Source organism: Pinus tabuliformis, chromosome J, assembly GCF_031772625.1.
Source record: "Pinus tabuliformis cultivar Carrire ecotype Pingquan chromosome J, CPIR1, whole genome shotgun sequence".
NCBI lineage: Eukaryota > Viridiplantae > Streptophyta > Pinopsida > Pinales > Pinaceae > Pinus > Pinus tabuliformis.
In genome coordinates, this window is record NC_142295.1 from 1,583,451,673 (window position 1) to 1,583,465,266 (window position 13,594).

Below are 13,594 nucleotides of genomic sequence, written 5' to 3' on the forward strand. Positions count from 1 at the left end.
CCACACAATGGCGCCTTTATGGTTCTTACCGTCGTATTTAGGTAATTCTCTTTTAATTTTAAGGTAGTCTTTGTCGGGAAACTTTGTATGGTATTGACTTCCTTCGAACTGTATACGCGGTACTTGTGGCTTTTCATGCATCGACGAAAAATCATGACTTGGAAAAGTTCTACCTTCCGGAGTCTTGGGACTTTGCGTAGCTGAGGGGTTAAAAGGTGGATTGGCTCCTCCCATAGACTGGCTCATCATGCTCCTTATTGCTATGATATTCTCTTCCATTTCGTCTTGACGAATCTTGAAATCATCTTGCTTCCTTTCGACATCAACAAGGAGCGCATTCTATCGAGTTTTTCTTGAAATTTTTTCAAATTGTCGTCATTATTATTGCTTCCCATTTTGTTCCTCTTTTTTCTTGTAGACCCATTTTTTTAAAATTAACAATAATAAATTTATTATTATTATTATTATATTTAAATTAATTAATTAATTTAATTATATGACTCTGCAAACTATAACTTTGTAAACTATATAATAATTGATATTTGGTATGTATAATCCAAAAGGTGGGATTACTAACCGAGCGTCACACTGATTAAGGCAGCGTTGGCATTGACCGTAATAGGCGACCGCAGCGTATATGGTCGGGACAGGTCTACGTAGTGTCAAGGTTCACCAATCGACGCAAATGGTTGAACCACGGCAACCATAACAGTTGGCGAGGCGTCCAGTTGTGACAGCGATCTCGACGACGGACGGGTAATGTGGTACCAGGTTTGGATTGGCAGTGGCCCACACAGTCCAGACAGGGGCGGTAACAAAGGCATAGATCACTATGAGAGCATAGTGGCGTACAAAGGGTGGGGTAGCGGAGCACAATGGAGTGTGGGACAGCGGTTTTGGTCAAGGGGCTATGTTTTGGCCGCGGTGGGTGGTGAGGGAACTGTGGATTGACTGTGACGTGATATGACACAGTGAATGAGTGATAAGGGATTTGTTAATGCACAGATGAGAGGATGATGGCTCTGATTCCACTAGTGCAATTAAATTGCTTGCTCACAGTGAAGTTTCTCATAAACATTGATGTTTCTAACTTTCTTCAACATATTAATATATATATATATAATTTTTATTCAAATAAAGGATGATTGTTACAAGGCTATGGCGGTTCTCTTTATAGGAGTTGACTGGCCATGAGCCCAAAAGACACGTCCCTTGGGACTTATGTCTATTCAAAACTAATTAAGTAACTTTATCTTAATTTAATTTATTTACTAATTTATTAATTAATTATTATGTATTTATTTATTGTCATAATACTTATTATTTAATATATATAAATTGAGTTACAAATTTTTAATTCATAACATACTCACTTCTCACATCTATACACTCAGGGTTTGGAACCCCATCATGTTGATCCTTTTAACCATAACACTTGGGCATGAAGTCTTCTCCCCTCCATACCATCATTATTGTTAGTCAACACCTATTAATTGAAGGGTAGACTAAAAAAATGTTACTTCCCCTTGGGGGCTAGAAACACCTATTAGGGTTGTCCTTTAGCCACTCCTACCTAGGGAGGAAGCAACATTGCGAGCTCAAGGCACTGATTTTGGTAGGGAACCCTCATTTGAAGTGTTAAATAGCCCATTACATTCAAGTTTGGTTCAGTTAAATGCAATAATGATTATTGTCCCTAATGACTGGCTTCTTTCAATAGAATTTATGTTGTGATTGTCAGGTGGTTTCACAGCCCATGTCTTGGGCACCTTACTCACGCATACCCAGGCCATTAGAGAAGTATTTTGGCACTCACAAGTGAAGCATTGAGAGACTTGAGCCTCCATGCAAGAATAGTACATCATTCATGACACTAGGCACCTCCCACACCCAAGAAGTTATTCCACTTTGCACTACATTTGATGATTCTTTAGGAAGATACACCTGGACCCAGCATGCCCCCAAGTCGACCTTAGCACCATAAGAGAGATTGCAGCTAATTCAAGGCCCAAATGAGGATGGTCTAACCTTCAGAGCCGTGGGAGGGCTAGTAACACCTGGAAAGCCCTCAACGTTGGAGTAGAGGCCGACATTATGAGCAGTGGGAGACCCATGGAAACCCCTTTGTGGTGCCCCAGCTAGATTTTGGGACCACAGAGAGATATTGAGGTTGATTTGAGGGGCAACCCTCAAAACAGAATGTTTAGATGCTACTACATCACACATGGCACCTTATAGCATCAACACTTAACATTTGGAGCTCATTTTATGGATGACATCAGCCTTAGATGCCTCATGGCTCACATTTGTGTCTAAAGCTAATGGGTTAGCTTGTAACCCAAGGCATTTTTGTGATTTTACTTGTCATTAGGGGCTTGTAGGCTAATAATTAGAACTCATCCTCCTCATATAAATATTGGAGAGGATCATTGTTATTCATCATCATTATTTGTGACAATTCGACCTCTCTTAGAGAATTTTGACCATCTTGTACCTTTGGATAAATGTGATCTATGGAGTATTTTGTCTATTGGAGCTATATTCTTGTCTTTTGAGTAGTTGCCTTGGATCAATAATTTGATTGTTCATGCACATTATCTTTTGAGTGCTTTATTATTGAAAATTTATGATTTTATGTTTAATGTATGGAATACATTGATGATCTAGGTTTTTCTATTGCACTATTGTTATTGAAGCTAAATTGCATGGAAGCTAAGTCTCATTATTGTATGCATTACTCATTATATGATATGTGAATGACAATCCCCTTGGTGAATATTACATTTGCTCTCCCAAGTGAATTTTGATCCCTCACAAAGGTAATAGTTACAGTTTTGTTGCGAGGGCATCAACACATCCTTACTCCTTTGCAAGTTTTAGCCAATTTTAAGAATCCATAGACTCCATCAACCCTAGGAATAGGCACTAGCCAAGTCTTGTTGGTGATCAAATCATCTTTTATCCACAAATTGAATTTACTTTCTCTCTCTTCTCTAATTCGGCCCTCTTAAGGCTGAGCAGCCCAATTAGGGCATAGTGTGAATTTTCTTGGAGAGGGAATTTATGGCCTTGGAAGGATTCAACATCTCAGGTTGTAATGGTTTCCTTAAAATCATTCCTCTTGGTGGCTACCTTTTCCATTTTCATGCATTTCTCTTTCCCTAGCTTATTGGACCTAGGAAGAAACCCTACTTTGTTAAAAACTTCAACTTTAGGGCTTCTTGAAGGTTTCATGTGCCTTTGTTGTGCTAATGCTCAATTTTGGGAGAAATGGTATGAGTGATCCTATAGACTAGGACAATGTCTTTCAATTATAGTAGTTCGCCAAATGCCTACTTTCACAAGTAGTGAGTTCCTCTTCTTGGAAGAAGAATTAGAGCACATACATTTCAAGTCACAATGTGGAGAGAATGTTTGAAATCTAAAACAGAGAAGGGCATGGTCTGAAACATAGAGACTACCTTTGGTATTTGAATTCCAAAGACGATACTTTGGATGAGGAGTTGAACATAGATGACCTTTTAGAGTTGCTTATGGAAGATTATCAACCACTAGTACACGATGATAGAAAGCATGAGATTGAGAAATTCATTTGGCATATGATCGCTAGAAATGATGTCAAAGAGGATCTCCTCTTTCAATACTAAATATTTATTAAATGCATAGCCTTCAACCTTTCTCTTAATTTTATTTTGTCTTTTGATCATTGCATATAAAACATTTCATGAGTAATGATATATAATATCTAATACTATTTATGTTTCATCATGTAGTGGTGTACCATAAGTTATCTATCCAGATTTCTGCTATGTGTTTGAGTATTGTTTATGGTTTTAATACTCACAGGGGATGTTTTATCCATCAGAATTATTTGTTGTCGATAATTATCCACATTGCACAAGGTTGTGTTACTTCAATTTCTTGTGATAGATGTCTCTGGTCTGCAAAATTTGGTGAAGTATAAACCTAAAGATGATATTGTTATCATAATAACTAAACAAATAAATGACTGCTCTACAACATGTCATCCCTTATCTGTATTCTATTGTTTGAAATTACTTTGAATGCCTCCTAGAGCATGGTATAGTATTGAACTTCCATCAAGAACTATTAGTCTCAAAGACCTTTGTTAAAATTGGCAACTAGGGCCAAACTCCATGTGGGTCATCTTACTTATGGTAGTTGATATTTTTCTTGGACTCCTCTCAACGAGAGGTGTAGGATTGATCTAAAGATCATCCAATTCCGATAAGTATTCATGGAGTTATGAATTTATTTGTGTTATAAGACAATTCGTCAAGGTCGGCCAGCAACCAAATAACCCACACATGTGCTCAACATTTCAGTATAAAAGGAGGTGACTTGATAGTCATTTCTACACACACTTCACTCTTGATTTCTCTCCACTTGTTCTGGGTTTTAGTGGCAAGAGAAATCTAGATGATGAAGCCCTAGACGCAAGAGGAAAGGAGAATAAGGGAGCTACCCTGGAGGATGATGCCCTAGCAAGGAAAACACAATCCTAAGGACGATGCCCGAGCCGCAATCCTAGCGGGGAGATCTAAACCTAGACGTAGTGACAGAAAGAGCCCTAATTTTAGACACCTATACGTTGCCCAAATAGGTCTTAGCGTAGCAAAGTCATCGGTCTTTTGGAGGATCGAGTTGCTGTAAAGGAGGCCGAGGAGATTTTGGGACAGCGTGGACAGTGTGGGAGAAATTTGTGGTTGAAGGTCGAGTTGTTGAAGGTGCAGTGGATGTATTTTGAGGACTGTTCACACTTGCATAGAGGCCAAGTTAGGAAAGAATAATTGCGGATTGGTTGAGGGCAACAAGAGGTAAGGATTGACCGTTTTGGAGAGTTGTTAGGGTGTCGCAGAGATCTGTGGTAGGCCGCAAGCCTAGCCACTCCAAAACAAGGTTGCGTGTAGACTTGAGACGCTTCCATATGCCCAGAACAGCAGCATGAGGAGGCAGCACTCTACCTTGACTAGGTCGGTGTCATTTAGAGGGCTAGTCTTGCTGTGTATTGGGTTAAGGGCAGTGGCACATGCCCTAACCCTAAAGTGCAGGCACAGCAATGCTTACATTGGGAAAGCAGCAATGGCATGGTGCAATGGGACAGCAGCAATGGCATGGTGCAATGGTGGCACAACGGATAGCAGCAACAATAAGGTGCAGCAAATGCAATCATTGTGGAGCATGGTAGATGGGACAGCAAGCAATCATGGTGCAGCAGTATGAGTAGTGACAGCGTTGTGATAAGGGGCAGCATGATGTGAAATGTTACAACACAATGATGGGCATCATGACAAAGTGAAGTGTAGCATGTTGTGTGCAGCACTTGCTAGTATAGTACAGTGATATTAAATGCTACAATGAGATGCAGCATGATGGGCACACTAAGGTACAGGATGAGGCAACACTGGTAAGTGCAGCAAGATGATAAAGTACAGCAAGATGTTGCAGTACCGGAAGGTGCAGCATAAGGTGCAGCAGTATGATGTGTGCAGCATGGTAATGAGGTCCAGCATAGTGATGTTGGGTGCAACACGATGCAGCACAGTGAGGTGCAGTGTGATAACGAGGTGCAACACAATGATAGGCCATGGAGTCACCTTGGAGAATCAGTTGAAGCAGCATGTCTTCAACTGAGTTCAGCGACCTCATGTATCATCTTCTTAGAGATGATCTAGTTATTATAAGTCAAGGTGTTGACTTTTGTTGTAAATGTACTATCTCTCTCTCTCTCTGCTGAACTATTAAAGAACATATAAGAAGAATTGATCAAGGGTTTCCCCACATTAGGGTTTGTCCCTAGCTAGCGCCACATCTTGTGTCCTCTTGTCTTGCCTTGTTTGCGATCTATGTTTATGTTCTATCTGCGATTTACTTTAATGTTGATGTGATTGTTAATCTGGAAACGATATTGAGCTAACTATAAAATTGAAATAAATTTCTCTAAGCATAGAACATACCTAAAATTAACATGGTATCGTAGGTGAGGTGAAGACAAAGCCCAAGCAAGAGTGAAAGAGCAATCACCAAAGACAGTTGGGAAAGGACAAAAGGAACAATGGATTCCTCATCCCTCTTCAAATTCACCAAGGGTGAAATCGAAGCAGAGAATATTATTAGAATGGCACAACGGAAGCTTCTGATGGCCTACCTAAAGATCACTTCAATGGGAAGTCCGAATCTAAGGGTGGAAGGAAAGGCAAATGCCTTGTTTGTAATAAGTTCGGCCACTATGCAAAGGAGTGTCTGAATGGTCGAGACACATCACTTGATGATAACAATCATTCCAGGGACATCTTCAATGATCAAAGGAATGACAGGTAATGCAGGTCATCAAGGAAACGACCGACTCTTCAAGAAAGCAAGGAACCCCAGGTATGAAGAATCAAATGTTGTTTCTAATAAGATAAAGAAGTGTTATCTTGTATTGGCCCTCTCCTTCAGACTCTTTGGGAATCTGGATTATTGATTGTAGTGCTTCAAGGCACTTCATCGGATAGAAGGGTGTTGTCTCTAATTTGGTAGAGATGGAAACAATCGTGGGATTATTCTTGGAGTCGATGCCACCTATCCCGAAAAGGGTATAGGGAATGTTACCCCTCAATTGAATGAGGGTAACTCGATAAAACCTAGAGTCCATTTCGGCAATGGAAGTCAAAGGTTTCAGAGTGGCATTCATCGATGGAAAGGTACGTGTCTGAAAATGCAATTTTCAAAGATGCTTTACTCATGGGTTAAGGTTTGGCAATTTGTATCAAGTTGCAGGAAGTCCATTAGGGACCATGTCAGTTGACACATCTCATCTATAGCACCGGAGGTCTACTTTATGGGGCCTTACCCAATGTGAGTCAGATGGTGACAAGGATGCCTGAATTCAAAAAGAGCATGAAGGTACATGTCTGAGATGTACCGAAGGAAAATCTTACAAGGGAACCATTCCCCTCATGTAGCAGGTCCACAGGTTTGGAACAACCCGAGGGGTTTGAGATTCATGATCGGGAATCTCATGTATGCAGCTGGAAGAAAGCCCTCTATGGCTTGAAGCAAAACAACTCGGGCATAATATGAGAGGATTGATAGTTGTCTGATGAAGCTAAGATTCACTAGGAGTGAAGTCAATCCAAACCATTGCTTGAAGGTTGTGGATGATATACCTCTCATACCGGCGCCTTTTGAGGACGACCTCTTTCTAACAGGTGCAGACCCTCTCATTTGCAAAAGTAAGAGGAAGTTGGATTCCGGATTTGGAATGGTAAACTGCAAGCCCATGACTACCTCGATGGAGCTTAACTTTCAGAAGTTATGTGGTAGTGATGCCAGACCAGATTTGGGAAATGCCTCTAAGTTTCATAAACTCATTCGCATTGATGTTCTTGGTGAACTTCCGTCCAAATATATGTTTTGCAGTTAGCATGTTGGGCTCATATCTGGTTGAGCCTCACTCGGTTGGTGCCAAGAATCTTCTGAGATATCTTCGGGGCACAATCTCTCATGGATTGAGATACATTGTCGGAAATGTGAAGTTGTATGATTATTCGAATGCTGACTGGGCAGGCAGTGTGGAGGATCGCAAGAAGCACTTCTAAGTGTTGGTTCTCTTCGGGTCTTGCTTCGATATCTTGGATGAGCAAGAAGCAGAAGTCGATTGCTATAAGCACCGCTGAGACCGAATACATAGCTACGAGTATGACCTCCTGTGAAGCTGCCTGGTTGCGGAAGCTCTTCAGCAAGCTGTTTGTACACATGATGGATACCACTATGATCTTTTGTGTCAACCAGAGGGGGATTCGATTATTGAGGAATCCCATATTCTATAATTTCTCCAACATATAGACATCAGGTACTACCTCATCTGGGATATGGTAGATCGATGAGCAAGAAGGCTCCATCGCATTAGGACTGATGTGCAAGTCGCGGACATTTTGTCGAAGCCTCGGGGAAAGGTCAAATTTGTGACTTTCCCAAACGACATGGAGTCGTTGAGAGACCCTCTTATGAGGGTCTTATATGATGCATGCATTGAGCTCTAGGAGCTCCGGGGGGCTTGGGGTACTTCCTGGAGCAACAAGCGACCATAGGGCGACTCACCCTCCCCTAGTGGTGTGTTGTGTGCAGGGTGAATGGTTCGGCCTTCCCCTTTGATACCCCATGGCGACTTATGGACAGGATGAGTGGTTCTCATGTCGAGGCATCCTACCCATGCAGTCTGGGACTCATGGGAAGTACCTCTCATTTGGCCAATGAGTAGGGAAATGGGGTTAGGGACCATAGTAGTACTATTGATGGACACATCGTGTATCTACCGTACTCCCTATGCTAGGATGACCGACATTGATCTGGGATCAATTGGAACTGACTTCAAGTCAGTAAGAGTGATATGCCTCACTCTCTTTTGGAACTGATCTGGGATCAGTAAGAGTGGTATGACACACTCTCTTCATATGGAACTGACTTCGGTTCAGTAGAGAATGGTATGAGACATTCTCGGTCAATTCTTCTTCTTCATGATTCAGCAGAGCAAAGAAGAGTAGAGCTGAGCAGAGCAGTGCAAGGCACTGTTGGCAAAGATAGTATAGTCTGGCGGATGGACCAGCAGATGGAGTTCTCCCTAGCTAAGACGGAGTGTTAAAATTGACAACTAGGGCCAAACTCCATGTGGGTCATCTTATTTATGGCAGTTGATATTTTTGTTAGACTCCTCTCATCGAGAGGTGTACGATTGATCTAAAGATCATCCGATTCCGATAAGTATTCATGAAGTTATGAATTTATTTGCGTTATAAGACAATTCGTCAAGGTCGGCCAGCAACCAAATAACCCACACATGTGCTCAACATTTTAGTATAAAAGGAGGTGACTTGGTAGTCATTTCTACACACACTTCACTCTTGATTTCTCTCCACTTGTTCTGGGTTTTAGTGGCGAGAGAAATCTAGATGATGAAGCGCCAGACACAAGAGGAAAGGAGACTAAGGGAGCTGCCCTGGAGATGATGCCCTTTCAAGGAAAACACAGTCCTAAGGACGATGCCCTAGCCGCAGTCCTAGAGGGGAGATCTAACCCTAGACGCAGTGACAGAAAGAGCCCTAATTGCAGACACCTATACGCTGCCCAAATAGATCTTAGCCGCAGCAAAGTCATGGGTCTTTTGGAGGACCGAGTTGCCGTAAAGGAGGCCAAGGAGATTTTGGGACAGCGTGGACAACGTGGGAGAAATCTGTGGTTGAAGGTAGAGTTGCTGAAGGTGCAGTGGATGTATTTTGAGGACTGTTCACACTTGCATGGAGGCTGAGTTAGGAAAGAAGAATTGCGGATTGGTTGAGGGCAGCAAGAGGTAAGGATTGACTGTTTTGGAGGGTTGTTAGGGTGCCGCAGAGATCTGTGGTAGGCCGCAGGCCTAGCCACTCCAAAACAGGGTTGCGTGTAGACTTGAGAGGCTGCCATATGCCCAGAACAGCAGCATGAGGAGGCAGCACTCTACCTTGACTAGGCCACAGTCATTTAGAGGGCTAGTCTTGCTGTGTATTGGGTTAAGGGCAGTGGCACATGCCCTAACCTGAAGTGCAGGCAAAACAATGCTTACAATGGGATAGCAGCAATGGCATGGTGCAATGGGACAGCAGCAATGGCATGTTGCAATGATGGCACAATGGGACAGCAGCAAATGCAATCAGGGTGGAGCATGGTAGATGGGACAGCAAGGACATGGTGCTTGCATGGGACAGCAAGCAATCATGATGAAACAGTATGAGCAGTGACGGCATTGTGATAAGGGGCAGCATGATGTGAAATGCTACAGCATAATGATGGGCATCATGACAAAGTGAAGTGTAGCATGCCGTGTGCAGCACTTGCTAGTATAGTACAGTGATATTAAATTCTACAATGAGATGCAGCATGATGGGCATAGTAAGGTACTGGATGAGGCAGCACTGGTAAGTGCAGCAAGATGATAAGGTATCGAAAGATGTTGCAGTACTGGAAGGTGCAGCATAAGGTGCAGCAGTATGATGTGTGCAGCATGGTAATGAGGTCCAGCATAGTGATGTTGAGTGTAGCATGATGCAACACAGTGAGGTGCAGCGTGATGACAAGGTGCAACACAATGATAGGCAATGGAGTCACCTTGGAGAATCAGTTGAAGCAGCATGTCTTCAACTGAGTTCAGCTACCTCATGTATCATCTTCTTAGAGATGATCTATGCTATTATAAGTCAAAGTGTTGACTTTTGTTGTAAATGTACTATCTCTCTCTCTCTCTACTGAACTATTGAAGAACATATAAGAAGAATTGATCAAGGGTTTCCCCACGTTGGGTTTGTCCCTGGCTAGCGCCACATCTTGTGTCCTCTTGTCTTGGCTTGTCTTCTGCGATCTGCAATTTACTTTAATGTTGATGTGATTGCTAATCTGGAAAAGATAATGAGCTAACTGTTAAATTGAAATAAATTGCTCTAAGCATAGAACATACCTAAAATTAACAACCTTCCATAACATCCAAAAACCAAAATAAAGCAACTCTATTAAAATTAGAAGAAATAAAACAAGCTCAAATTTCATTTAGTCCAAGGAGCTACTATATGTATTCTAGGAAGCAATAACACTTCAGTGAGAAGAAGCAAAATAAAGATATAAAGCAATTACATATAGTATCAAAGATGCAGTTGATGTACTTATGCAACAGGAAAATTTTATATTATCTTCAATAACAATACTGATATAAAGAAAAAGCGACCTGGATAGGTTGTTTCAACCTTAGACGCTAAAATTGCAGTATCTGCTAAAATGCAATCAATGTAAATATATAATTAACAACTAAGTGAAACATTTCTACTCACTTTTCAGGACATTTTCATTACAGTTTTCAAGAATAAATAAAAACAAAAAAAATTATTACTGTTATACAGTCAATTCATGCTACTATAAATTCAGAAGAATTTTTTTCCCAAAAAGTCCCTTAATTATTTTCGTATTTTTATAATATCTGTGCATGAAAAGATAGAATGTTTAGAAATCTACCTCGTAAAGAATACATTTTTGCACTTGCTGATCTTGAAGGTATAGAATCACCACGGTTCAAAGACGTATTAAGGACCAAACCCAAAGGATCAAATAAATAAAGAAATCCATCAGAAACTATAAATGGAAGGTCACATAGCCGGTAACAACTCAGTAAGCCTGAGCCATAGCTAAGGGTTTGACCTCGAAGCTTCCATGGAGGATTAAGATGGAGAATGCATATTTCCTCCATACTTAGCGCAGTCCCTTCAAAAGCAATTATGAGAGCAGGCCCCTGGAATTCACCTGAAAAACATTGCAAAAATAACAGTAAGGTTTAGTCAACATCATCCCTAATGATAAGTTTTTATTCCACTTACATCTGTTCCTTCACCTGCTAACTCTGGGAATAAACCCTATTTGAGAAAATAAATTCAAGAAAAATAACAGAAACCTAGATGCTCTCAGGAAGGAGCTCCTAGACTAGACACTGCACTTAGCAAGGCATAAATTTCACCAGACAAAAACAGAGATTGAACTCAAACCTAGATTAGGTTGAAGTAAAGACTGCCGTGGGTGCTCCCGCTTATCATATATAATGTGTAATTTCTTTGCTTGGCATTGGTCTGCTATCTCTAACAGGTCAAACAATAGAAGGTCATCATTCCCATATCTCTGAAGCAGTTCAGTTATTCTAGTATGATCCATACAAGGCAAGTCTTTTGTCATTTCTTGATCTATAAAGGACATATATCGTAGTGACTTTGCACCAATTCGCTCAGCCAAATCATTGCTTATACTTGAATGTACAAAATGTTGACTTTCAATATTACTTTTAGCCAGCCAAGGAGCATCATTATAAACAAGTTCCTGCACAGGTGCCAGAATCCCAGAGGCATCTGGTACTAATATTGAACATAAAAATATATCAGATGCCACGTTTTCTGACAAAGTATCTGCAACAGCCTCAAGCACTCGAAGAACAAAGCTCAATTGTTCTGATGAAAGTGGCATGCCTTTCATGTCTTCATTTAAATGTTGTAAAACACGAACATAGTCAGTAATATCAAATGTCATCCGCACACCCAAGGCAGTAAGCAGACTTCTGAAAGATGATAATTCAGATGGCACAACATACAAGTATGGTTGAAATTTTGCTGGTGAATCAAAGGCTAGCTCCTTTGATGACACAAAACCATCCCCAATCCATACCCATTGAATTCCATCAAGAAGGGATTGTAATATCTCAAGATCATCTGTTCCTAAAAACTCTTGCATCAATGAATATAGAGTTGGGATCTCCCTCTGAAGTACTGCATCTAGAAGCTCTTTCATATTACTATCAGACTTTGATTTTGCACAACCATAGGCCTTCGATAGCTCAATCAATTGAGCTGCCAATACACCAACATTTGGACGATCCAACCAGCCAAGCTTCCGTTGTACATGAGATGAGCAACATTCGCCATCAAGTATGCGCATAGTTGAAGATACCAACCACATCTGAGCCTTTAGTCTAACCGCTTTTGGCGGTGCTATTGAACCTTTGATTGATTTGGGCCAAGGAATTCCTTGCATTGGGGGATCAAAATAAACAGGACACCAACTGGTGTTTGCAAGTTCTCTCCAGAACTCTTCTTCTGATTGATCATCCATAAACCTATCTCTTACCCATCCAACATCCACATCCATCTCATTGTGTTTTTTATTAGGTGAGCTTACTGATGTTCCATCTTCTCCCTCTTCATTATTGTTGCCATCTTCATGCTTTCGCACCTGAGATTGCTCCTGTGACATGTTTCTTAATTCCATTTTATTTATAAATTCAAGCAAAATCTTGGCCCGTTTGAATGCTTCCTCCTCTTGTCCCTCTTCACACAACATTGCAACAGATCTAGCACTATCCAACAAACCCTTAAGACCCAAAGAATTTCTGAGTCCCACTCTGACCAAAAAATCAAGTATTTCAGGGGCTCTAAACTCTCTTGAAGGAAAGAAAGCATCTTTATGAAGTAACAGCTGTAGCTCTGGAACACGGGGATCATAAAGCCTGTATCAACAAGATAATAGTTAGAGTATCTGAAATCATTAAACTTAACTTTAAAAATAGGCAAATTTTACTGGTACAGCCAACCCCTGAATTATATACTTCAGCCATTTTTCTATTAAATTTTGGCATGTGATAAAAGTGCAAACATCAATGAAAAGGATTAGATAACAGGATAGATTTCTGAACTTTGTCAATGAATGCAATAAAAGCAAGCAAAAATATGTAAGGTTCAGGAGAAACATGCATTTCAAGAGAATGAATGCAAAAAAAACCCTCAACCAACTTTAATTTTTCCTTTTCAATGAATCTTGAAAAATGGAAGTACTTTAATAATGTCAACCAATCAAAAAATGGTAAATGGAATTATCAAGGGCATTATTTACAGAACACCAACTGAGTGCCCAAGGGCCAAGGCTTCTCCAAGCCTTATGTTACATGCAACAAAGCACATAATACTACAATACTGTATAGTATTAGTGGACATGATGGAGATGCCATTAATTAGATGATGTATGTCATAAGCAATAT

At 40.7% G+C, this 13,594-nt stretch overlaps 1 protein-coding gene across 1 annotated transcript in view; it reads right to left on the reverse strand.

Annotated features, from left to right (window-relative positions):
- The window catches only part of LOC149233535 (Zinc finger, C3HC4 type (RING finger) family protein), a 357,687-nt gene that overhangs the window by 236,899 nt on the left and 107,194 nt on the right, over positions 1 to 13,594 (reverse strand). The window contains exons 4-5 of the mRNA XM_089379789.1: positions 11,562 to 13,066; positions 11,038 to 11,322 (exon numbers count right to left, since the gene is read on the reverse strand). Coding sequence (XP_089235915.1) covers positions 11,038 to 11,322; positions 11,562 to 13,066 — 1,790 coding nt within the window. The remainder of the gene's footprint in view (positions 1 to 11,037; positions 11,323 to 11,561; positions 13,067 to 13,594) is intronic.